The sequence below is a fragment of the Tympanuchus pallidicinctus genome, unplaced genomic scaffold (assembly GCF_026119805.1).
Source record: "Tympanuchus pallidicinctus isolate F22 unplaced genomic scaffold, pur_lepc_1.0 scaffold10, whole genome shotgun sequence".
Taxonomy (NCBI): domain Eukaryota; kingdom Metazoa; phylum Chordata; class Aves; order Galliformes; family Phasianidae; genus Tympanuchus; species Tympanuchus pallidicinctus.
Window position 1 is genome coordinate 4,375,543 of NW_026294619.1, and position 26,024 is coordinate 4,401,566.

At 40.2% G+C, this 26,024-nt stretch overlaps 1 protein-coding gene across 20 annotated transcripts in view; it reads left to right on the forward strand.

Annotated features, from left to right (window-relative positions):
- ZBTB20 (zinc finger and BTB domain containing 20) overlaps positions 1–22,205 on the forward strand; it is a 466,833-nt gene extending 444,628 nt beyond the window's left edge. For all 20 annotated transcript variants that reach the window (XM_052704477.1, XM_052704493.1, XM_052704410.1 and 17 more), the window contains one exon: positions 1,701–22,205. In XM_052704477.1, coding sequence (XP_052560437.1) covers positions 1,701–2,119 — 419 coding nt within the window. In that variant the 3' untranslated portion in view covers positions 2,120–22,205. The remainder of the gene's footprint in view (positions 1–1,700) is intronic.
- Positions 22,206–26,024: the final 3,819 nt, after the last annotated feature.

The following is a 26,024-nucleotide window of genomic DNA, read 5'->3' on the forward strand; positions in this document are numbered from 1 at the left end:
TCGAATATAAAGTAAAGAACCAAAAGGAAGAACATATGCATCTAATTGATGGAACGCCTGATTTCAAGAGGAAGAATCATGGGAACAAAGAATCTACAGTGGGAAAAGACAACAAAGTGATTACTTAAGGAACACGTAAATTGGCATATAAAAAAGAAAATCTAAAAAGTTTTAAGATTTTTAGGAAAGAACTCCCAGGAAGGCTTTGAAGCTAAGATTAGAAAAAAGCCAGAACCCAGCATATCTTAGAAATATGTGCAGGCAAAAATGAGGGTGTTTTTATAGCATAAACTTAACAAGGTCTAGAGCAGAGGAGACTGACTTATTACAAACTCTGGGAGATATGTTGCCTAAGGCAAAAATGAGCACTGTAAATGTAATCAGTCTCTTGTAAATTAGCCTGACATGATTATAGTTGACACACTATCGTTTCCTACATAACACGTCAAGTATATTGGCCTGTCTATGCTCACCACACTACTGTGTTGAACAAAGCCAAGAAATTCAATTTTTTTTATACAAAGTATCTTTGACCAAGTCAGGACAAAATCATCGTTGCTGCGCAGACATGGAGCTCGTGGATTCTATCCGCAGATGTTGCCATCATACGTGCAAGCTGTGAAATAAAGAGAAACAAAAACTCAGAAGAGACAAGAAAAGTGGATCCTTCCCATCCAATCCATATGAATCATGCTCTCTGAAAACTGAATGTACCTCACTGCACAAAGAGTAAATAATATATTACCACGGGAATGCGATGGTCCCTGAAAATTGACTCTTCAAGATTTAAAGCAGTCCTAGGCAGACTGTAAAAGGGAGGAAGAAGGATGTGAAAGAAAAGGATCTCTGCTAGACAGGAAATTGCAGAATAGTCAAAAGGAAAATTATTTTTCAGTCAGCAAAACAAAGGATGACTGTGACAGTTTCAGAGTTATGGGAATGTCTCTTTCCCTGATAGGCTTAGGGCTGATAATTTGCCACATCTGAAATATACATGACATTTAAAAAGATTTGAAAGCACCTTTTGATGCGACGTTTGGATATACAGCTATATATTTGTATTATGGAATACACAGTAATCCATATTTCAGATATTAAATTTGACCAGAAAAAGGGGCAGCAAATATAAACTCTCATAAAAAAGCTGGATTCCCTTGGCAATCTTTAGCACTTATCTTCCTATAAATCTAAAGCAATTTGACAGAAAAGAGTGTATTACAGGTCAGCTGTCTGGTCAGTCATGTTTTTATTGCGTACACGTAGGGAAATGGAGGCACTAAAAGGTAAAATAACCTGACCAAGACCTTCCTAGGAAGTGAAAGAGAACAGGACAGAAACGGTGTTCCCTCTCCTGCCCGGAGCAGCAGAGGCTGTGCCGTTGAAGCTGAGCATAGATGCCAGAATCTTTTATCTCCACTCCTGTCTTTGCAATTGTTTGTACTAGGAGCTCACATGAGCTCCATTTTACAGTGTGTAAATTGGGAGTACCTATAGCCTCCATTGTAAAGCATCGTGAATGATCAAACAAGGTTTTGTGTATCAAAGCAGTTATTAACAGAATTAGTTTTTCTTAGAGCATCCCTCCAGAGACCACTGTGGGGTTCACCTTTCATTTACTGCAAAGCATCGTAATTCTGTTACCTTTTTTTTATTTTTTTCCCCGTCTAATTTTCGTTTTCTCTCTTTTTGGTAATGGGCAGGTGAGAAGCCTCACCAGTGCAGCATCTGTTGGCGCTCCTTCTCTCTAAAGGATTACCTAATCAAACACATGGTGACGCACACCGGCGTGAGGGCCTACCAGTGCAGCATCTGCAACAAGCGCTTCACCCAGAAGAGCTCCCTGAACGTGCACATGCGCCTGCACCGCGGGGAGAAGTCCTACGAGTGCTATATCTGCAAGAAGAAGTTCTCCCACAAGACCCTGCTGGAGAGGCATGTGGCTCTGCACAGTGCCACCAACGGCACGCCTGGAGCCACCGGCACCGGCGCGAGGGCCGTCCCCGCCGGGGTGGTGGCCTGCACAGAGGGGACCACGTACGTCTGCTCTGTCTGTCCAGCTAAGTTTGACCAAATTGAGCATTTCAACGACCACATGAGGATGCATGTGTCAGACGGATAAGTAGAATCTCTCTCTCTCTTTGTTGTGAACAAAAAATAGAAACAACAACAACAAAAAAAGCTATGGCACTAGAATTTAAGAAATGATTTTTGTTTCATTTTTACCTTTATTTTCCTCCTTTTTTTTTGGGTTCGTTTCGTTTTGTTGTTTTTGTACTACATGAAGAACTGTTTTTTGCCTGCTGGTACATTACATTTCCGGAGGCTGGGTGAATAATAATTTTCCCAGCCTCCCTTGGATGGTGGCCTTAAGGCCAGGTAGTGCTTCACGAGCTCCACTGGTTGGATCTCTAACTACTGGCCTCTAAATACAACCCTTCTTTACTACAAAAAACAAACAAACAAAAAAAAAAAATCATAAAAAATCAAAAAAACAGACAGAAAAAATAAAAAAAAAAAGATTTCTTTTTTCTCACTTGTGAAGAGCACTACAAAAAAAAAAAAAGAAACAAAACAAAATATATTACAAAATCTACAAGGCCTACTGTCGTTATAAGTACACCGCTCGCAGTGTTTCAATGGACATAATTCACAATGCTGACCGCTTTTGGACTTCACAGTATCCAGTTAGAACTGTGGAATATTTTACTTCTGGTTGAGCAGCAACCAGAGGAACCAAGGCCCTGCTGGTCTCCACCACGTGTCTGCTTTCTCACTCACATGCACCCACAAACACACGAAAGGGCTGAGGGGAGTGCAAGGCAGTGTGGCTTGGATAGTGTGGAGTCCCTGCAGGATGAGGAAAAAGAATCAGAGGTTCCTCACCTGGATTCTGCTCCATCCCACGCTCTCTGGCTCACCCTCCCCGCTGCTTTTCCCATATCATCACCACCTTACAGCAGAAACCAAGAAGATTCAGACAACGAGCAACGGTGGCTTTTTGTAATTTATTCAGTGTCTTCGCTGAGCCCAGGGCCTCAGCACAATCAAGAGGGACTTTCACAGAAGGCAAAGAGAAACACAGAGGAAAATCAAAGATATCAGAGGTTGCAACCTATGGATCTAGGTACAAGAGAAGGGTTAGTTCCCACAATCTTTGCAAAAAAAAAAAAAAAAAAAAAAAAAAAAAAGTTGCATCAGGATTTATTCTTGTGGAAGAAGGAGGAATAGAGGGGGGGCGGGGAGGGGAATAATTAAAAAAAAAAAGAGTTATTGGGGCTTTTTTTAATTCAAAATTTTATAGAGGGGCAAAAGTGACGTTTACCAGATAGAATGCTGATTTTTTTAATATATTTACAACAGTATTTGTGTAAAAAAAAAAAAACAAAAAGTGAGATTGTTAAAAGTAATTTTTTCTTTGTTTTCTTTTTTGTTTTGCGTACACTGCCACTAATATCTTCTCTTTTATTATATATATGAATATATATATGAATATATATTTTATTTTAAATTGAGACTGTTAAGGTTAGCTAACCTGCTTCCAGATAGAGGGGGGAGGGGAGATGATCTTGATTTTTATTTTAAAAAAGAGGAAGGATGTTTCCTGATTTCTTTTTCCGAGTATTATTTCTCTCTTTCTCTCTCTCTCTCTTTTCTAATGGAATCAAGAATTACCTGGGTCGATGAGGGGCTCTGTGAAGTCATCTGTGGGTTTATCTACTAGAGTTTGTGTGTCTTGCGGTATCGGTTATACTTTGTTTTTGAGTTATGTGGTTCTCTTTTGGCTCTTACCAAGGTTCTGTTGTTTCTGGTTTTGGTTCCATCTCAAAATTTATTTCCGCTGAAGGGAGATTCCTTTTGAGAAAGAGATTTTCTCTCAGTGTTCCCTTGGTTTTGGGGATGATAGAATTTGTATTCTTTTTTTTTTTTTCCTTGTCTTTCTTCATTTTTGCAAATGTCATGAAACTTTTGGAGGTGTATAATAACTAGGATTCCCCTTCTTTTTGGTCACTGGACGAGAATTAATACACTGCATTGTTCTCTCATCCCTGCCTGAAGCTTGCTAGAGAGCTTCCATATTTGTATGGGAATCTGATCCTGCCCCTGGTAGTTTGTGCTGATGCCAAAATGACTTAAAACGTTACCATTGCATATGACCTTCCCTTCTTCATTTGCAAAAATATCTAACTTAAGGGCCACATCCCACATTCTCTGCATATGCAAAGCTATGCAAGGAATGTAGGATCACTGTGAAAGTTTGATTCCTGATCTGCATATATGTGTTGGTGTTTTGTATTTTGTTCTATTGTATCAGCTAGTGTTCTCCCTAGTCATCTTCTGTGCATCCGTGTGAGAATTTTCCCCCAAAGCCAACTCCCAAAGTACATGGGTCCTTAGTTCAGTTGGATCAGTGTCTGACACTGTCTTTGTCTTGCTTGAAATCCATAGCTAGGATTTGCACCAGCTGCACTCTGGACTTTATATTTTAGGCAGAGAAAAAGCACCTAACAAAAATATGCAAAAAGGAAAAAAAAAAAAAGAAAAACTGCTAGTTTAGCTTTTACTTGTGTCTATACTTAAATTAAGCTTTCTTAAGTTTACGAAGCTTGTGAACACTTAGCATTTCACACGAGACATTCTATTATGCTGGACAACTTTCTAAATACTGAATCAATAGGACTACACATAAAATGTGTGTTCTTTACACCCACAGCTTCTGTACTCAGAACAAGTAACCCCATTGCTACCTTCTAGGCCTTTTCCATTTCTGATTTTTTATAGGGAAAAAAAATGACAGATACTTGAGTCTCAGAATCTTTCAGTAACCTGCAAGGTATTGTTCAGCAGATCCTAAGTGTCCAAGGCCTGATTCTCACTTGCACTAGACAACGTAAAGAGACTTTGAGATGAGTGCCAGAGCAAATGAACTTTCTATGTGGTAACGTCTTTTTTGTCACCAGTTTATTTGGATAGTTGAAGGATTTTCAAAAAGTATCTACATTAGTTTGGCAAGTTAAAAATACATTGTTTTCATAACTGCAATGGTAAGATCAATGCTGATTTGTAAAGCTAGAGGTGAAAAGACTAAGCCTAAAACAAAGACAGGAAGAACTAGTATCTGCTGTGTGAAGGCACACTAAGTCTGAAAATTCAGGTTGTAGAGACCAGGGTGGGTAAGAGAATAGAATAATGAGCCTATACAAAATGAATTAAAGGTGTTTCCCTGGGGAAAGTAGATGGGTTGTTTTTGATTTCTTTCTTTTTTTTTTTTTTTTTCCTGAGATCTTTAGTATTGAAATGTTTCATGTTCTCCAGTTTGAAGAATTCATGAATTTTGCCCGGCTTAAAAATTTGTAGCTGTTCATTTGCCATCTGAGGTCTGGGGAAAAGCTGTTTAATTTGCCACTGTTCAATCTGGTCAACTATAGTAAAAATGTAGCATATTCTGAAATTTGGTTCTCATACCAGAAGAGATGCCCGTAAACAGGAAATAAGAATCAAGGTTTACATCCACCAAAATCCTAATAATAGTTTAGAGTCAGAAATCCTATACAAATCTTAATTCTTCAATTTTCAACCTTTCTTAAATGAAAAAAAAAAAAGCATCATCTTTGAAATGCAAATTTATTACAGGGCATAATCAATTTAAAGTGAATTAAGTATCAGTTACTAATGAATGAATGTTGCCAATTAAAAGTAAACTCCTTAAAGTAAAGCTAAGGCATATAAATTGAATTCTAAATCACTTGACAGAGAGCTTAGGCCAAGGTCTTCACAAACAGAAATATAAACAGATTTTGTCAAATGTCTAGGCTCAAAAAGTGGTGGCTAAATTTTGTAAAACATGGAGCAACTTGCAGCTTTCCTGTAAATGTTGCCGAAAATGCTCATCAGGTCACTTATGCATTTAAGCGCCCTTCTGTGAACTTAGGAGCTCAAACATAGATCCCTTTGTCTTTTAAAATGTTAAATTATTTTTAGTAATGCTTCCTCCTAACCATAGGAAAATTTGTATACTATGTGGAAACAACTACAATAGCTGACTTTTGCAAGTATTATTCAGCTTCTTGTATTGCTAGGCCCAGCGATCTACATACTGCTGTTTGAGTGCATCTGTCTCAGTATGCTCAAAAGGTTTCCTTCAAAACACCTAATAAAATTACATAGATGAGCAAGAGCGGACAGTAGCACACATCCCTATGATGTGTGAAGCACACAACATCCTGCATTCCTTGAACCTGATTCTCACTTTCTCTATAGCTCTTCTTATTTTGCTTCAAGCAATGGAAAACAGCATCAAATGAAGCACAAATTCAAAAGTAGAAATGAAGGCTTCTCTACACTTCAAAAGTGGAAGGAAGCCTTAGGGTAAACGAGGGGGAAGTGCCTTCTCGTACTGCTGCTGAGGCTGATGAAGTCAATTGAAAATATAGGGACAGCCACAGATTCACCCTGTGGTCCACCTGTCTTGGTATTCTGTCTCTAAGACCCATGTTGGATAATTGCAAAGTAGTAAGCTTTGTAAACAAAATAAGGGGAAAGATTTATTATAGTCCCTATCAGATATGTATCTGCTTATAACCTGAAGATGTAATAGTTGATGGCCTTAACCTTTTATTCCTTATAAAAATTGTATATTGTGGCAAATAATTCTCATTATCCTTTAAAGATCTAGCTTACTAATTGATAATTGGCCCCACTGCTATCCTGTGGAAGTGAGTTGCTCTGTGTAATTACTGCCTTATAGAAAAAAATCATTTTCTGGTTAAATTTATTGCTGTTCATTGAAACACCATTGTTCTTGTATCCCATGAAAACATAAATCATATGACCAAAATTTGCCTTTTCTTGCCCATTCCCCTGAAGCCTGTCTTTGAGAAATCTGAATCCACAAGGAATGCAGGATCACAAGATCAGTGTCTACTGGTCAGAAAGTAGAGAACAGCTAGCAACTGCGTGTGTGTGTGCGTGTTGGGCATGTGCATCAGTGAGGTTCTCCATCAAGATTTCTTGCAGAGGCACGGAAAGTACAGCTCTTACATAATCAGAAAATAACATGGAAATATACCGGTATTTAGAAATTGTAATATGAGCATTTTGAGCTTGTCACTTCTCTCACAAAACCCCCAGTAATTGTCTCTCATAAGGAAAGCAGGCATAGATGTGTTGCAGGAGCTGCTTGGAACAACTGTCTTGCTGCCAGTAGACCCACTTCTGGCCCACGCAGTTAGGTATTTTCAAAACCAGCCCAAATTCACCATAAGCTAACAGAGAAAAGTATCATTTAATGCGCTAAGAAAATATGATTTCCCTTTGCTCTTAATCAAAGAATCCTCACCTACACAGAGGCTGAGGGATGGGCTTGTTCAGCCTAGAGAAGAGAAGACTGCAGGGCGACCTCATTGCAGCATTTCAGTGACTAAAGGGAGCCTACAAACAGGAGGGGAATCAACTCTTTGAAAGGGTAGATAACTGCAGGATGAGGGGAAATGGTTTTAAGTTGAGGGAGGGGAGATTTAGGTTGGATGTCAGGAGGAAGTTTACCAACAGAGTGAGTGCTGGAACAGGCTGCCCAGAGAGGTTGTGGATGCCCCGTCCCTGGAGGTGTTCAAGGCCAGGTTGGATGGGGCCTTGGGCAGCCTGGTATTAAATATGGAGATTGGCAGCCCCGCCTGCAGCAGGGGGTTGGAGTTTGATGATCCTTGAGGTCCCTTCCAACCCAAGCCATTCTGTGATTCTGTGTTAAGTGATGCCCATTTTTCTTCTTTTGATTTCTTTTTCATCCGAAGAAAAGTTGAAAAATAACCCACATCAGCCCCCTCACTTCTTACTGACCCTAAACTGGCTGATTTCAGTCATCCTTAAGCTGCTCAGGTAATGCTGGATTGTTCATATGGTGGAATAACAGATCTCTTGCCTTTAGTATTATTGTAGCATGTTCTGCCTCTCTTAGTATAGAAAACAACCCTTGCAGGGGGAAGGCACAAAATGTATTCTTTGCATAAGCACTGAGCCCAATCCAAAAACATTTCAGACACAACCAGACATCCAGTATGCTTATGACTATGACCCTTTCAACAGTCTTATGGTAAGGTAATCCTGCAGCTCTCATTGCTCAAGATGACTTACTTGCTACTCAAAAAGAAGTATAATATCAATTTAGTACCTGGTGGCTGTTCTCTCAAGGCAAACTAGACCTTGATAATATCACCCTTTCAATTCTGCATCCAACTCCTCTGATCTATTGAAAGAAACCTGATAGAAATGAATCAGCACGCAACCTAGCCGAAACAGCATCTCATCAGCCTAAAGCAAAATAGCTACCTTTCACGTTCTTTGATTTGTTGTTAGCTAGCTGTGACAATTTGTGAAGGAGGTGCAACCTGATGAACTTGACTTGGAGAGGTTCTGAGCCTTCTCAGCTCCCAAGGGGCTTGTCACTCAGTGGGATTTAGCCCCTAAGTGATCACAACCCTGCTAAAGAAAGACTTAGGAAAGAAACCACACAAGATGTTACATCTGTAGTCTTGACTTTGTAGATGGAAAGAAAACCCTTGCTAGTGCAGTACAAGCAGCAAGTAAGCTGAAATTAGAAGAAAAAAATAAGAAGCTTAACACAGAGGATGGAAAGGTCTTCCAAAAATGTCGTCAGTTTGGATTGTAACCTCCCAGTTTGCACATTTGTTCTTAGCTATTTTTCAAAAAGCAAGGAGCAGTGAAATACTTCTTTGGGAAATGAAAACACTACAGCCTCAAACACAATTGCTAAAAACAGAAATGCATCTGAGCTGTATAGTGTACTTAAGTTTTGTATACGTAGCAGAGTTCTATACAAAACATTCTCTTCATATGAAATGTATTGTTTTGTGTTTTCTTGTATAAGGGGGAAGCAAAGAAGTAAAGAAATGATTCCTGTTGTTCTCTTTACACTGGATGGTGTTTCCAGCTGTTTCTTATCTTTTCTTACATCTCCAGGTTTGGTCCTCTTCCAAAGTGATCCTGTCTTATATTGAGTTGGTATCAACTCCCTGTAAAACACTGGAGGATAAATCTTGCTCCTGTACTAAATTAACAACATGAGCAAAAGGCTGCATACTTCATTCATATGACTTTGTAGTGATTTTTTATCGTGTTCTGCTGCAACAGAACAACTGAGGAAAGTGCAGAGCTTTGTTAAATACATGCTGTAGTGCTCAGCTGTCTGTTTCTGCAGCGTCCCATTTATGCAAAATGGATAGGCACATTTCTGAGGTCTGTACATCTAACTAGGCATCTTTTCTGTTTAACTTCGCTCCTTTTCTTTTTGCCACCTGAATATTTCCATGTTCTTTGTTGACAACTGCAGAGTTCCCTAAAAGTATCCCATGTGGAAGATCTACTGTTTGATAGAGAGGAACAGTGCATTGAGGAATAAGGACTACAGTCATGCAACTGCCCTGAAACACAACACAGCTTTTTTCTTATTCTTCCCCAAAAGTCTTTTTCTTGGTTTTCCTTTGTTGCATAGTCTGTTGGTATCTATGGGATCTCTGAATGAAACCAAATTATGTGTCCTCCATGCACATGTGCATGCAAATAGATGTGTGAGTGTGCATGTGTATGTGTGCATGTGTAGGTAGGTAGCTAGCTAGATCTGGATTGGGAAAGGGTTCCAATGAAACAGCAATTACAACATTAACTATGGAACACTGACATGAATCTGTAATACACTACTTAAGCAGTATACATGCACACATATATTCATCAAATGCACTTTTGGTTGGCCAAATGCACTAAAGTACATATTTGCCCAAATAAAATGTTTGCCTCTGTTCAAAACTTGAACAGAGTTCCCAGAACTGGCCCAGTGTATTTTTGTTAGTACCTACTCTGAAGGAAAAGCTAAAGTGTGCCTCTTGGATGGACATTTAGCCACAGTATAAATAAGGTTGTGTTGCTCAGCAGGTTTTGCTGGCTGAAGTGAACAGCCAGGGGACTAGCAACTCTGGGGCTATCTTGCTGAGCTCAGTCCCTCATTTCCACTGAATTTCATGTTCACCTAACAGGGGAATAAAATGAAAAAAAAAAAAAAAAAGGCCCAAAACAAAACATAATCTAACATTCCTCTTGCCCACATTAAAAAGGATAGTAAAAAATTATCAAGTCATTAAACAGTTAGCAATACAGTGTATTGATGGGCTCAAAAATAAGCTCTTGTATCCAGAGGCCCGTATCAAACAGCTCTTTCCCCACCTCATATACTCTGCAACATGTTGGCTATGAATATTTTCGAAATAATATGAATAAGGTAATCAGAATGTACAGCCACTAATAATTAACTTTCCTCTGGTCTTTGCCAAAGCTTTTTCAGGAACATCTTTAATGTGTCAAGAAGGCTAGTAAATTATCAGGAGAAGGAAATGGTTGGTGAGCATAGTCAGCATGTATTCCACGAGAAGTGAAGGATCTCTGGAACGCACTTTGCTCTCATTTCATTAGCAGGATGAATCAGTATGTTAAGCTACAGCTGCCTACTTTGGTATCGTGTGGCCCTAAAGTAGCTTTTTATTCTTTTTATTCTGGAATTCTTTTTTCATTGTCACAGAAAGGGTAATTGATGATTTGGGGTGTGTTGTTTTTGGGTTTTTTTTTCCCTTTAATTTTCACTCATACAAAGTTGAGTAAATGTTATTCCTTTTCTTATATTGGTGGCATTTCCCTTCCTCGTTTGAGTAAGATGATAAATGCAACAATTTTGGCTGGATGATTTTGGGGTGAGATTTTTATTTTGGTTTGGGGTTTTCCTTTGGTTAAATGTACATTGTCTCTCTATAGTCAAAATGTCTGTGACTGTAACAGTATGTATTTCTTTTACTGGAGAAAATAGACTTTTTGGTTTTTGTTAACAGTACTAGTGACTTTGTGGAAAATGACAAGTTGCTATTTAGATCTGCTTAGTAAGTACAGTACACTACAATACAGTATTTCTGAAAGCTAGAACATACAGTACACAATATATATAGCAATTCTATATCAATATATATACATAGTATAATCATTTAACTTTTGCATCTGCCTATGATCATAGAAAAAAATATTTTCACATTTATCATTCACAACCCAATCAACTGCTGCAGCTACTTGAAGCATTTAACAATCATTATTACAGCTCTATTGTGCTTTTTCATATTATTTGCTTCTTTATTGTCTTTACAAGTATTTTTTTCAGGCTTTTAAAAATCTCTATGTAGCAGAATGTAGGAAAATAATTTTTTATGAAAAGGTAAAACAGTATTAGGTTCTACAGAAAGTTAGATGTTGTTCCCTGCTATCAATCTCATATCAGAAGAACGATTAATCAAAACAATTAAGATTATCTATTTGCTCTCTTCAAAGATGTCCTGTTGTTTCATTTGCAGAAGCATCTGTCAGACTTTCCTCTTCCACTACCACTAGCCTTGGAGAAAGATGCCAGAAGTGACCCTTTACTCTTTCCAAATTCCATTTCTTTGAAGTTTTAAGATTTCCTAAAATTCTTCCCTGCACCAAGAAGAAGAATTATGACTCTTTTTTACAGTCATTCTGAATGTGGCCAGTGGATTGTGACAGGAATTGGATACAAAATACCTCCATCCACCGCTATTAATATATTCCAATTAGATTTTCCATATCCACTTGATCATTTCTTTTTCAAAGGTCAGCACCTCCCTGAAGTTGGAGTTTCAGTTTGAAAGTTTTCCAGTGTTGAGTGTGTTGCCTTTGTTATCTTCCAGTTGGTTCTGAGTTTTGAGTCAGACCTGTTAGGATTTCAGCATGGAGCTGCTGAAAAAATGTCACTAGGCTTATGGCAACATCTGAATAGCCCAGAAGAAACTGATCAACACCCAAACCTACTGCCTGGAGGTTGCACTCTCATCTTGCAGCAGATCACCCAGGCAGCAAGTCTAGATCCAGATTTTGTACAAGTCCAATCTTATGAGAGCTTGGAAATTTGTTTGCTTTTCCAGTTCACTTACATCTCAGGTGATCTTTATTCTTTTGGTCAATAGCATATTAATTTGAGATGAAAATGTGCAAAATCAAGTGGACGAGAGTTGTGGAGGAGGTGTTCATTGTATCTTATTTCTTCTAACTGTAAAGACTGGAAGAAATGAGTAATGGTCACATTGATTATGAACTGTGCTTTCACTGAGAATGAGAAAATCTGTGTCACTGCAAATCAGTAAACTTAAAGGTGATTTTGGAGTGAGAGAAGAGGGAAAGATTTATCTATGCCACCTCGTGGGATGATAGCATGAGAACTTCAAGCACAGGAGTCATCAGGAGCTGGCAGTTTTTACAGACTCCTGTTGTCTGCCATTTGCACTTACGTGGAGGCCACTACCACACCCTTTTTCTTTCTACATGCAGTTTAAAAGTCATGGTCTTCCAGCAGTGATTTCTAACTCTGGCTTGTCTTTATTCTGTGTATATCCATCTGTGAGGGAAGGAAGAGACTACTAATTTGCCCTAATACATAGAAAATTATTTTGGTCCCCTTAAACCAAAAAGGTGCCATTTCCCAAATTAATTCCAGTTAGCTGCTGCAACAGAGTGCTGGTCCACAATTTCTGACCATGGTCTTTGCCTTTTCCTTTGACTCAGTGCTAAATCATACATATTTTAGTAGAGAGTGTTCTCCCTTCACTGAGAACGTCTGCTCATTTAAATGGCTGCATACCCATTCCATGCTTCCCCTGCTAATCCTTTGTAAGGTTCAGTAATTCATTTAGGATAATGACTAGTTAATACGTTTCTTGATTTAACTTCCTTGTTGCCTTTTATTTTTCCTAATGCTTTTTTAAGCACCACCGCTCATTTTGCATCTTATACAGTTTACAGTTTATATTTTTAGGCTAAGAAGTGGTTTTACAAACAGGATGGTACCAAACAGGTAGATTATCCACACTAGAGATTGTACTTTTAGAATGCAGTGTGTACAGATACAATTGCCTAAGGGAAAGTGAAACTAACAAAATAATCAGCTGGTGAACACTACCTTAACATATATTTTACATAAAGAACAGTCAGTCATTTGTGAATCCAGAAATCTTGCTTTTTTGAACATGTATCCTTTCTTTTTCATTCTCTGAAGAAACGCTAACCTTGAAAATTGTTATGTTCTACGAAACTTGTATGTGCATGTTTTCTGTTTTTCTGAAGAGAGAGAAAACAGAAGGTGATACTGGCTTTGCAGTTTTCCAGTCTTGCTTTGGAGACTTTTCTTGAATGGCATAAACATTAAGGGAAGACTCTATCCAAGCATTAGCTTTATCCTATTATATGGTTTTCATTGTTGTTTTCTGTTTTCATCTCCTCATTGACCAAGTAGACCTCCTGGGCTAATGCAAGCCATATTTCTGCAGATGATAGCATTACCATCCAGCTCCCTTCTGCACTTCTTTTCTGTTTAATACAGCTTTTGAGGAACGCAACAGTGGAAGTAGGTAACACTGTCACCGCAAGAGGGAGAACCTTGTACTAAGAGAGCATTACCCTGTACTGCTGTGTGGGGACAGAAAGGGATTCTAAAGCTCAGATCTGCAAGGCTGAATAAGAGGAGGGTCCCTCTGCCTTGGGGGAGCTTGTGACGAAGACTGGGGGATCTTCCAAGAGAAAGGAATGTTTGAACTCCATACAAGGGACTTTCTCTTCACCCACTCCACTTAGAGAAAAAGACTGAATCGTCAGCATCTGCTGTTGCTCTTTTTTTATTCATATATAACTATCTTTAGCTTTTTAAAATGTGTAGTTCCTGTTTATTGATGGAAGAGATGTCACTGTTTTAGTTTTTGGTGTCAGAACTAAATCAGTTCACAAGTATCTTCAACAGGTTTCATTGTCTTTAGGGGCGTGTCCTTTTCCCCTTGCCATAATACCAGAATGTAGACTGGATTTCGATGAAACTCAGGATCCTTTTAATCTTTGATTTATTCCCAGTTCCATATATATTGAGCATTCAGTCCCTTGGATCCTAACTCCAAATTGTTGACAAACGTAAGATAGAAAGGCTGCTCAGCTCAGGCTGGATGTCCTGCATAACCTTCTTGTCAGCATCAGAGAGCGCTGTACTTAATCCCAAAAACAGAATAGACCAATGCCTTCTGGGCCAAATCCTGCAGACGTGACTTACAGACTTTTTTGTTGACCTTTGTGCATCCTCTCAGACTGCAAAAGCATATGTAGTCCTACCGAAGGTCATAGTCCTAAGAAATAATTTCATATACATCCTCTAAGATGTCACAAGACTGTTCTCCATAACTTAGAATGTTCCTGCCCAAGGTTTTCACTCTTCCTAAAACTGACTTAAGATTTGATTTCATTCTGCCAGGCAGATTTTGCCATTTTTAAGGGCTCTACGATTAAAGGGACAGTTTCTTGCTGGGAGGCTTAAACAGTCATAAGAAATACACAGAATGCAGGGCAGGACAACCACTTCCCAATAGCCTTGAGTCCTTCATTCCACAAGTGCACAAGAACATAGCCTCTTTTGATTGGCTATATATAGCATGTTAATCTTAAATAATTAAATAGGGGGCCACAACAGCTAGTGTAGATATATGATGCACAGCAATTGTTTTTCCCTAATCTACAGCATTGCTGCATCACTTTTCTATTACTAGAACAATGTACAAGCGTTTGGCGTGTAAATGAGAGCTATGACTCTGGGACATTGCAGCAGTGATATGTGGAGTTAAATGATTCTACATTTCTGGCTATTTTACCAGGACTCTTTCTTGCAGTACCTTGTTCTATAATCATTTGGGTGAAATAAAATAGTTTATTTGTAAGGTCTGATTAAAATAACCCAAAATTCAGAGAATACATCATGTTTTTCTTTAGACTTCCTTTAAAAAACATACGATTGCATCTCGTGTGCAGGAGAATGGATGGGAGCCCTCACGGTTTTTCATGAGTTGGCATTTTTGCAAACAGGACACCCTCAAAGTACAGCCAAATAGAGAAAAAAATCATTGCTGATGGTTATACTGGCTAAATTGTTGTTTACAGACTTTACAGAAGAGCTAGCGAGCGTTACCCGTTTTGTGTCTTGTGGATGCTTTGACATGGGACACATTGCTGCGGCTCTGTTTCTCACAAAAACCCAGAGACAGAAGGTTTAGGTGCTTGGCCCCTTCCTTTCGTTAACAATTCAGTTGCAGTCTCTATTTTTTCTGACATTCTCATTGCTAAAATTAGACAGCAAATCTCCTCGTGACCTGGCATTTTTCTGCTTTGGAGATGAATATTCAGGATCCCCATACCCTTAATTAGACTCCTCTTTCATTCCTTCTTCTTTCTGTGCACTCGAAGACCTCTTAATCTTTAGACTGAAACAGAGTCTATCTGTGCATCTGACTCGAGGGCATGGTTCTTATGTTTCTGCAAGAGAAAGAAAAAGGAGGAACTTGTTTCTCATTTATGCTTTGGTTTATTTGCTGGGGTTTGCTTTTGTTCACGTTCTAGGTAGGCTGCAGTTTTCAACAAGGGATTGGGAATGGGAGAAAAGGGAGAAGACATGAGAAAGCATGTGCCTGAGCCTAGATGAAGCATCATGCAATATTCCTCTATATACTGAGCAATTGTAGACAGACTTGTATAGCAGCAGCAGGATTGCCCTAGTATGTTTCTCTTTCTACACATTTCCTTTTCTTCCTCTTCCTCCCCCACTGTGGCCTCTTACACTGTTTTAGAGGTTCCCCACACTCCTTTCTCATTGTTATGAGTGCTAGATGGAAGCTCTGGTGGCGGTCCAAACCAACATTAATCTCCAAGTACTGGTGAAACCCCCACGGTCTTTATGATGTTTTTCCAAGTGATACTTTAGTGAGTGGCAAGCCCTGGCAGATGTTTTTATTGAAACAGATCAATAAACTAGGGGAGGCATAAGCTGATTGGGATCTGGTAAGCTACTTGCCTTTGTTACTGGTGAGCTTCATAATATTTTGCTATGTATTTTCAGTTTTAGGTACGTAAAAGCTTATATGCCTGTCATTAAAATTCCTGCTTCTCCCACCATAGCTCTAGAAGACCTATGAAAAAGGTCTTTTATATATATTGCTTGTGTATTTGAAAGGTGAGGGAGGGAACTTTCCATGCACGTGTGATTTCGTGCGAGGGAGAAAACTGAAGTTAGTGTTGATCTGTCCATTTGTTTTAGGGTGGCCACAGAGCTGCCACTTTGAGAAGTTGATTGCACTACAGAACCTTAGCTTGGGCACTGTTGAAATGAAGACTGTATTTTGGGAACAGGGAAGTTTTTTGGTTTTTTATCCACACTTACACATGCCCTTTGCAAGATGTACCCTTGCAGATTTTGCATCTGACAAGTTTGTATAAAACCACTACTGACCTTTTTTGCTGTATCCATTTAGTTCTCTCTTCTTTCTGCAGCCCCTAGAAAATGTTGTCCCCTTTCCATTTTCAGTCATTTGGTTTCTTATGTTTTTGATAATTATCCCATCTACTAATGAGATCTCTGTATTGAGCAGGAGGAGGAGAGAAATTGAGGCATGTGAAAGTGTGGCTGGGAGACTGCAAATCCCCCATTGTTTGGGGGCATTCGTATACTTTTACTGAGAGCTGATTTCTTGGGGGTTGGGTGGGGTGGGGAGGGAGTTTGTGCTTTTTTGGTCTGGGTAAGGCTTTTTATTTTTGCACTAAGTTTGACTGCACTGCACTGCATTGCACTACTGAAATGTATTTACATGTGGTGGGTTTGGAAGGGGCCAATTAAGCAGGAAGGGAAAGGAGAAAGGGATGGGCACAGAAATCAGATGTATCACAGACTTGACCAAGTTGAAAGAGAACTGGGGCTACCTTTACTTTAAACAACTAGTCAGACACTGAGATAGCTGTACTGGATAGCTTCTGTAAAAAAAATAAACTAAAATAAAAAAATAAGAGTTACAAAAAGCACTATAATAGAAACAGCAGAGGCATCACAGGATTCAGAGTGCTAGGGATCTTTTTCCCCCCATTTTCCTTGAGTGTTCTTTGTGGCTGTGAGAGAGTTAAGGGAACTAAGCATAAATCCAGAGTAAGGCATCAGTATGAAAATACCAATTTCTAGTTCAAGATCTGCTCAGGATCTGCCTTGTCAGATGGGATCTCTTCAGAGAGATTTGGCTGTGATTAGTATCCCTTGCGTATAAGTATGATCTCCCAGCTCGAGAAGTGAAGCCACAAAACAGGCTTACCAAAGGGGAAGGTCACTGAAAAAAAAAGCTCTTTTTTCAAAGGTTGTTATGGGAATGGTGCAATAAAGTCATTCTGAACACTCAATCAGAAGTGTTCCAGTCAAGCCTTAGGGGCAGAAGGAGCAGGCAGGACTAGTGGACAAGGAGGTGTGATGTGGAACTCAGTACAATAAGAATGTTCCTGCTTGGACAAAGATAATCTTTGGCATTTTTTGATCTTCAGTCTGATTTCTCTACTCAAACAAATAGTAAAGCATGGGAAAGGCTTCTGGCTGGAAACAAATGGAATTCATAGCATAGTTTTTTTACAATCGTGATTCATGGTGGCCTATATCTTTGTCATCAGCCCTGTAACAAGGATAATAGAAGAAAAAAGAAAGCAGTGGCAACGTGCAGCAAGGACCATCTTTGCTGTAGCTCTTTGTGATCCATAAACTCTCAAAAGTTTGTGTTGATCTCTTCAGTAAAATCATAATTACAACTTTTGCCAGAAGATAAAGTAGCATCATGAATAACGCTCTGTATAACAACTAGGAGAGAAGTGTAAAACATGAGGGCATCTGCAGTGCAGGGGCCACCCGTCTAATGTGCACAGAGGTTTCATGAACAAAAGAGGGGAGGTAAACATCCAATTCCTAAGGAAAGCCTACAGTAATTGGGTGTTCAAAAGTCTACTAATGCCCTGAGTTTCTCTGTAGGCCCAAAGCTAAGACCTTTTGGCATCATTAGTATCAAGTAGTGCAGACCTTACACAGAGCTGCACAGTGCAGAGCTAATCGTTGCTGGTCATTGTTGGGCTGCCTCATTCAAGAAAAGTAGCAAGAACTAAGGAGAAATAACACCTGAGGCTGGTCCTGGGTGAGATGAGCAAGCCTGTCTGGAACCAGAAGAAAATGGTTAGGAATGTGTCTGTCAAAGAAACTCTGAGATTTCCATTTTTTGTTAGATTTCCATCCTGGCTTGGGAGTGCCGGAAGAGAACTGGAGATAACCCCTGATATGGTGCCAGGTGAACTACTGAATGGCTCTTCCCTCAAGAGCAGGCAGTTCAGTGGAACACATGGTCTCTTTCCAAGCCATCTGTGGGAATCCTGGAAGGCCTTCTTCCAGTAATGAGGCAGAGGTCACCCAACAAAAGCACAGTTCGTTTGAGAGCCAGCATAATACGGTGGCTGGAGAGCACATTTCATTTGTAAAGTGGCATTTACTTCCATGTGAATAGTTATAGCTACAGGTTCATGATATGTGAGGGAGTCGAGTCTGTCTACTGAAGTTAGTTCAGGTTATGAGCCAATACTCCCCCTTTTAGTTTAGGTGAGTTTTTGTTTTGTTTTCTTGTATAAAACAGCTGCATTTATTGCTACTGTCAGAGTGGATTTGCGTTGTCAAAGAGGAATAGTGGACTACTCCCCCAGAAAAATGAAGCTGAGGATTTACTGAGCCTGCTGTGTCCAGAGTGCCTTTCCTGCTGTGGTAAAATAAAGAACTTCTGTAGTTTGAGCTGTTCTGGCTGACTGATTGCTGCATATTCCTCCCTTGTGGAATACCTGATGTCAGCCGTGTTTGGACAAGGAGAGGAACACTGCATGCTTGCAGTGCTGTGATAAGATGCCATTTGCACTAGTTTTTTGTTTTTTTTTTTAAGTACTGCGACCTGAAGAAGTGGGCTTTGAGCCATGCACCCCAACAGGGTTTGAATTCAGCCTGTTTAAACCTGATTTCTTCTGACTCAGTTTCAATAAAACCAATCTCATCCATGTAAAAAAGAACCAAACCATTTTTAAAAGCCACATTCCAGCCTCTGTTCTTGCTTGGTTTCAGTGCTCAACCAGATCAGTTCGTGGATATATAGTTGTACAGTGATTGCACAGCTTTAAATGGCTTTTAAACAGGTTGTTCCTTTTTACCTGGTCAGTTTGAAATTAGATTAACAGAAAATACATTTAAATACAGCACAAACTCAGTTTTTTCAGCATGGTACTAAAGCCCCACATAGACAGTGCTTGACTGAGAAACCAAGGATAACTTGAGGTTCATTTTAAGAAGCCAAAACATATGTTGCTGATCAGAGATGCCACGTAACTTAATGTCCTATTTTTTTCTCCAAATGGAGAAAAACTAACTTCCATCATTCTCCTCCATTTGTCATCCTGCTTCATTGTTGCACCTTTTCTCTTGAATGAAAATCACTTTGGCCAGTGGGCTAGATCCAAAACAGAACTTCCCTTTTCTGTGTGATGATTAGTTTCTGCATGTTCCTGTGCTAGACACTAACTAACACTACTGAGGATCAGCTTGAGAATTTGCTGAGACTGCGTGGCTTAGTTACAGTTCAGTAGGATTCTAGTGATGTTTTCAATGCTATCGTAAGTGTATAGCTTAGCCTTTAAGAAAATATTATGTTTCAGAAGTTCCAGTGGAAAAAAAAAAAAAGCCAGGAATTATGATGGAGCTTCAGTCACAGTGCTATGGCTAAGTTTTTAGGGAACATGCTTCTGGTGGCTGGTAATGGTGACATTTACAAAGATGATTCTAAAGCAATAGAGAATGTATGCCTTCTCATCCCTGTTGAACTTAGAGAGTTTTTGCTAACAGAATGATCCCAGACTATCCTGTTAGAGTTCATTACTTTTTTCCCCAATGGAGAAGGCTAAGCAACCTGTCACTTCAACTTCAGCAGTCTGAGTTTGACTCTAGACTACTCCCAAATGGCCAGCCAGCCAGGTGCCCTCCCTGACTGATCCCACTTCTATGCTGTCTGGTGGTTTGTCAGATCAGCCGAGGTGACCATGTCACAACCTTGGCTCCAGATAGGAGCCTTGTACCTTTTCCTTTTTGGTTTCCATCAAACTAGGAGTGCAATTAGCACTAAGTGGATGTCAGGTCAGCCTTTGCTCCAGGTGACAAGAATGGCAGAACTGGGCAGCAAATTGAGCTACTGTTGTCCTTTAGGACACCGGTAAAGGCAAGAGGCTGGGCTCTGGTTGCTGGTGTAGCTGCAAACCTACAGCATCTGCTCCAAACTTGTTCTGACAGCTATGCTGTTGCTCTCGAATATGCTTTGTGTGTGAAAAACTGAATGCAGTTGTTCTGTTGTCTGTCTCCTCGATTCTGCATCATGGATGTGGCACCACCTTGCTCTCACAATGAACTTGGGTGTTGTTTTGCTGTTGTTATTAACATGTAATTCTACTGTAGACCAAAAAATACGAAAAAGAAAAAAAATCAGTTTCAAGACATAGAAGACCAGTGAGTGAAAAGTGAAAAATAAAGGAAGCAAAGGTGTGAGAGAAGCAGTGGTTAACTGTGCTAAGTTAAAAATCTCAGAATAGCCTTACCTATTTCTTAACCAATGCTTACCAATCATCCAGTAGTGGGGTTAGATAGCTTTCTTGGCTCATTCGTACCTGTATCCTAACATATATTATATATAATTTTTGTTTCTTTGGTATTGCTGTTGCACATCATGTTGTCTTTCATAATGCCTGATTTTATTGTATTGTACGGTCCGGTTTGTTTTTGTTTTGAAGGACGGGAAAAATAATGTTTCCTTTTTGTTTTGAATTCATGAGAAAGAAATGCACTGGAAGTAAACACAAACAATTTTTGCCATTTGAAAACTAAAAAAAAAAAAAAAAGAAAGAAAGAAAGAGGAAAACACACAGCCACGCAGTGGAAAAAGCTAAGAAAAAGCTCCCCTCTTCTTCCTTTCAATGGAAGCATCCTCTAAAACATATGCTAGAAAGAAAACAATCAATCTCAAACAAAGGAAGGGAGAAGCCTCTTTGATCCCAGCTCTGCAATCTGGAATATTTAAGCACAATGTTTTGCAGGGCTGGGCTTCTACTTGGCCAACGGTCATAAAATCCAGAACCACATGGGGCAGATTTATCCCTGGTGCAAGCAGATGTAATTGCAGTGAAATCAAAGGAGGTACACAAAAGATGGATTTAGCCACGCCTGCAAGGTACAGCTGCCTTCCCTGTTGTACCTACTGCTAGATGTCACTGATGTCGGTTTCTTTTGGCTGTGTTAATCATGTAATACACATTAAACCATGTTTGAGGTAGGCGAAACACTTTCCCACTGAATAAGTCAGTTCTGGATGCACCTTTGCGTGACACTTACTGCCTACCGGCTTTCCACTGTTACCCGCTCCCAGTCGCGAGCCAATCTAATTGACCCTGGTCGAAGAGCCCTGCCTTTGCCAGAAAATGGACTTGACTAGTGAGTGTAGTAAAACATTGCGTATTTAACTACTATAATCCAGAAATTGCCCTTGCACTTTTGAGGCATATGGAAAGATCCTCTCTGTCTTTCAAAACGGCTCTGGTTCTTTTGCGAGTGAAACACACGCACGTGCATACAATCCAGGGGCTCCACACCCCGCATTCTTCCCTGGTCCCGTACTCGGCTGTGTCCTGTCTCCCAGCCCTGGCCATTTGAGCCCAGCGGGACAGATGCGCATTGGAATAAATGCAAAGAGCGTGCCTTTTAAAAGGCAGATGATTTTCCTGTTATGCCAGCATCTCTCAATCCCCGTATCAGCTGATGATTTTCCTAGCCCCATGGCGTTCAATCAGTCGTTGAAACATTGGCTTTCTCTGTTTTGTTTTCTAAGGAGGGAATGTGGGGTGGGGAGAATAATGTGTTGTTTTTTGTAACTTCACAGTCCTGATAGTTGGTTTGTATCTTCCATATTTTATGCAAAAACAGACATTGTAAGTCAATAAATACTTGTGCCCTAGGTTGAAAGTTAAGTGTTCAGGAAAAGAAAAAAAATGGTTGGCATTTTTCTACATTTTTGTGAAGACTCTTTTGGAAAGGAAGGGTACATATTTTTGTTGTGTAGTATTTTCTATTTTTGAATGCATTCTCTTGGTACAAGACTGTTTTGTGGAATTTTTTTTTTTCCTTTTGGTGAACACATTATTTAAAAAAAGAAAAAAAAAGAAAAAAAGAAAAGAAAGAAAAAAAAACTAATTGAAAAGTTTGCCCTTAAGGATATGCTGCAGTTTTGAGGTTTAAAAAAAAAAAATAAAACATTGAAGGCGCGTGTTAAAAGTTGGGGGATTGTATTGTTGGGAGTTTTTTTGTAATTGTTACGAGAAGAAGTTTGTAGCCACTGCTGTTTATTTTGTTTCAGATGAGTAAGTAAAGGGATTGTTCTTGTGTTATTCTTTTTTTTTAAAAAAAAAAGTTATTTATGAAATGTCACAAACACTGGACTGTGAGTTTGTGTGGAAGCATTTTACCACCCTGTGTCTTCATAGAGCTGTTGGTGATCCTACTTCTCATTGCTCTGCCTTATGATTTCCTGGGCAAATCTGGGGGGAATGGTGGGAGGGAGAGAAACTAGATGCATTTTTGAGACAGAAAAATGCAAACAATGTTTTGGAATTCCCATACACGGACCGTCAGCTCTACTTCTTCTCATTTGTACCACAAGAAAGAGAGGGGCTTGCAAGGGAAGGAAACCTTGTGGTACAGTAGACTTGGCAGTGTGCAAGGGGCTAAGCAACCGAGAACTGTGGTGCTCATGATGACCTCTGTAAATGGCATCCCAGTTCCTCAGTGAGCAGCTCCCCTAGCTTGCCCATCCTCAAAACAGCGGCTTTTGGGACAGCTTCACCAACCCAAGCCAACCAAAACCTTGGGGGTAGTTTGCCCTTACAGTTGCCAACAAGCTTTTTTGGCACCCCATCCATGGGCATGAGCAGCGGGGATTGCTGCTCTGTATGATCAGTGCTTCTGGATCTGAGGAGAAGTAGAGGCTGAAGGCAGCCGGGGAGGTGTGTGGTACACACAGTTTGGAAGAATATTCTTAATAAGACTGAAGGGCAGTGCTCCAGGCACTCATGGGACCAGAGAAAAGGGAAGGAGGAAGACACCAACAGCCGTAACAAAAAACTGGAGATATGTAACTGGGCTATATACTAGACCAACCAGACTCTTCCTTCCTGGACAATAATGCAGCCAAATCTTGAGACTGTCAAGCAGACAGAAAGCTGAATGTGGCCTTCATTTCTCCTGCCTTTCCTTTTTATTGTCCCTCTTCCTTTGCCCTGAGATTTCTTCTCAGTGAGCATCTGCTCCACTGAGCACTTTTTTTGCCCTCCGCCTAAACTGCCCTTGCTTTCAAAATGTGGGTTCAGTCAGGACTGAGTAAAATCATGTGCCTTCTTTTTCCAGTTTTGTACTTATGCCAACCTTCTCCCCTTCCCCAGCTTACACACGCAAGATGCAGAAGGAGGCTGTTAAGGAGTGCTGCTTGTCTGCAGGCATCCAGCAAAACATCGAGGTGGTGGTGAGGAGAAGGGGAGCAGAGAGAGCTATTAACTCCTTTCCCTTTCAACAAATAGCACGTCTTCCCTGGCAGAGGGTGGCAGAGGAGACACCTTCTGCCACCACCTCCTCTGATGGTCCCCTCTCCTACAAATTAGTCCTAGCAGGCGTGGGATGGCTTTTCACTCTGGTTCCTGTCCTGGCTGAGTGAAACGCTCACTCTATTGGGGTTCATGTCATTCACAAGCAGTTATATAGAGGAAACCAATGCAGTTTGTGGCCTTATCAAGATGACTTTTAAACCACTATAAGACAAAAAGGCAACTCAATTCCTGCCCAAGGTTTGTGTCACTTTCTAAAAACCCAGCCCTCAGTTGTTTAGACTCCTTTAACCTCAGTCCATTTTAATGATGGTGGCTCAACTGACCAGCCAAGCGGTGAAGTACTGGACTGTCTGGTCTCATGCTTTCTTTGCTGTAATCCCCACTGTCTGCTTGCTTTTCTTACTTTCTCTGCATTCTCTGCTTTACAAGCAGCCCTATTGTTTGATAAAAGGTGAGAGAAGCCAGTGAGATCCTGGCTCAGGGAAAGGAGTTGATAGATCATTTTTCAGTGTTTTAGCAGAAGGATACCCCAGCTGCCACAGCACATGCATGTTATGATGGACAGGCTACGGTATTTTCATGGACAAGAATCCCCACCCTGTTATTGGAGCATGGCTTATTCCCAGGTCCAAATGGATAGGAAATAGCACTTTAGCACTGAAAAAAGTGACTTGCCACCCACAGCTGCTCTTGTGCACATGAGGCCTGGTTGGAAAGACATGGAGCCAGCTGCCCCTGCCCTCTCTGCAGACTTGCCTGCTGCACTGTGGAGGCTTTTTCTAGTTTTGAGAATCAGTGCAAAGCAGCCCCAGGTAGTACCCACCCAGCAGGAGGACCATCTACCCATGCTGCTGTGTGATGGCAAAGAAACATCCCTTCATTGTTTCTGTCAGGGAGCCAGTAAATGAAGATGCTGTGGATGAAGGACTGGGAATTATTCTGTAGGTCAGGCTCTAGGGACAGTGAGGAGTAGCAGGGTACCAATGGGTGCATCTCATTAATGGTCTGCACAATGTCTCCTCTCTTCAGAGCAGGAGTGTAATCCTACCAACCTTTGGTGCTGATGGACTTAAGACATTTGTCCAAGGCCTTTTGACACACTATACACTAGTATAAACTACATTACATGCAATATTTCCAAAAAAAAAAAAAAAAAAAGGAAAAGAGAGAGGGAGGGAGGAGAGCATTGCGGGCAGTCAGGATTGTTAGGGTTGCATTATTTTGCATCTTTTGTAAAACTGTAAATTCAGCAGTGCCTTACTCCTAATAGATGCTGGCACTTGGGACACACACACAAAAAGTATCGATGACAGCCAGAGCTAGGGAGAGTCAGACGTATGCATCTGTAAGACAGAGGCCAGTGATCACCGAATGACACAGCTATGTCAGACATTCAAATAGTCAAGCTCTCAAGCGATTTCCCTTCTGCCACCTCCTGCCTTCCCTCCTTGCCAATGGTGCTGCCCAAGAATAGCTGCCTACACTGAGGCCTGTCACTGCCCCATTTGCTTTTGGTGTTGTCGAGTCAAGGAGTTCCGCATAGTTGAGCTTTCCACCACTATCGTGTTTTCCATGGGGCATGTGAATGCCAGTTATTTTGCTTTAAATGCACTTTAAAAAAAAAAAAAAATCAAATCAAAGCTCCAGACTGTTTCAAATGCATAGGGGAAGCTAGTGCATATGTGTTTGAACCCAGTTCACCTTATCTCCAGTTGAAATGTACTCCATGCAGTGTGTATGTATAGAACAATGTGTATACGTACGAGCACACACGTCAACCTTAACTATCAGCAGACTATAACCTTTCTCCTTAAGCTCATGAAACCAGATGCTACACAAACACAGCAGCAGCAGAGGAATTATGTTGGGCTCTTGAAACAGATCACAAAAAACAAAAGCAACTACTTGGTCCTTTCTGTATATACAATAATTACAGGAGGAATTGGGTTGTAACCGGAATAAAAAGGAACGGTGCTAACTGAGTGAATGGGCAAAACCAACAGAAACAAAAACAAAAACTCAGCCCAATAACACGGTTTGACTTTTACACTAATTCTTACATTGGGTTGTTTGGTTATGTTGTTTTTTGTTTTGTTTTATATGAAAGAAAAAAAAAAAATTGCATCTAAATTGATCCACCTGCAAAAGAAAAAGCAAACAAAGTGAAACGCATCCTGCCCTGAGGAAGCTTTTGTTTATGGAGGATGTCAGAAGTCTCAAAACTCTCGGCCTTGCTCTCACGTACCACATGCTCGATCAGTCCTTTTTTTAAAAATGTCTGAAACTGAAAAAAAAAAGAAAAAAGAAAGAAAGAAAAAAAAAAAAAAAAAGAAAAAACGAGAAAAAAAAAAAGAAAAAAAAAAAACCTTTTTGAAGCACCTTACGTGGCTTTCCCATGCCGAGAGTGCAAGAGTGGAAGC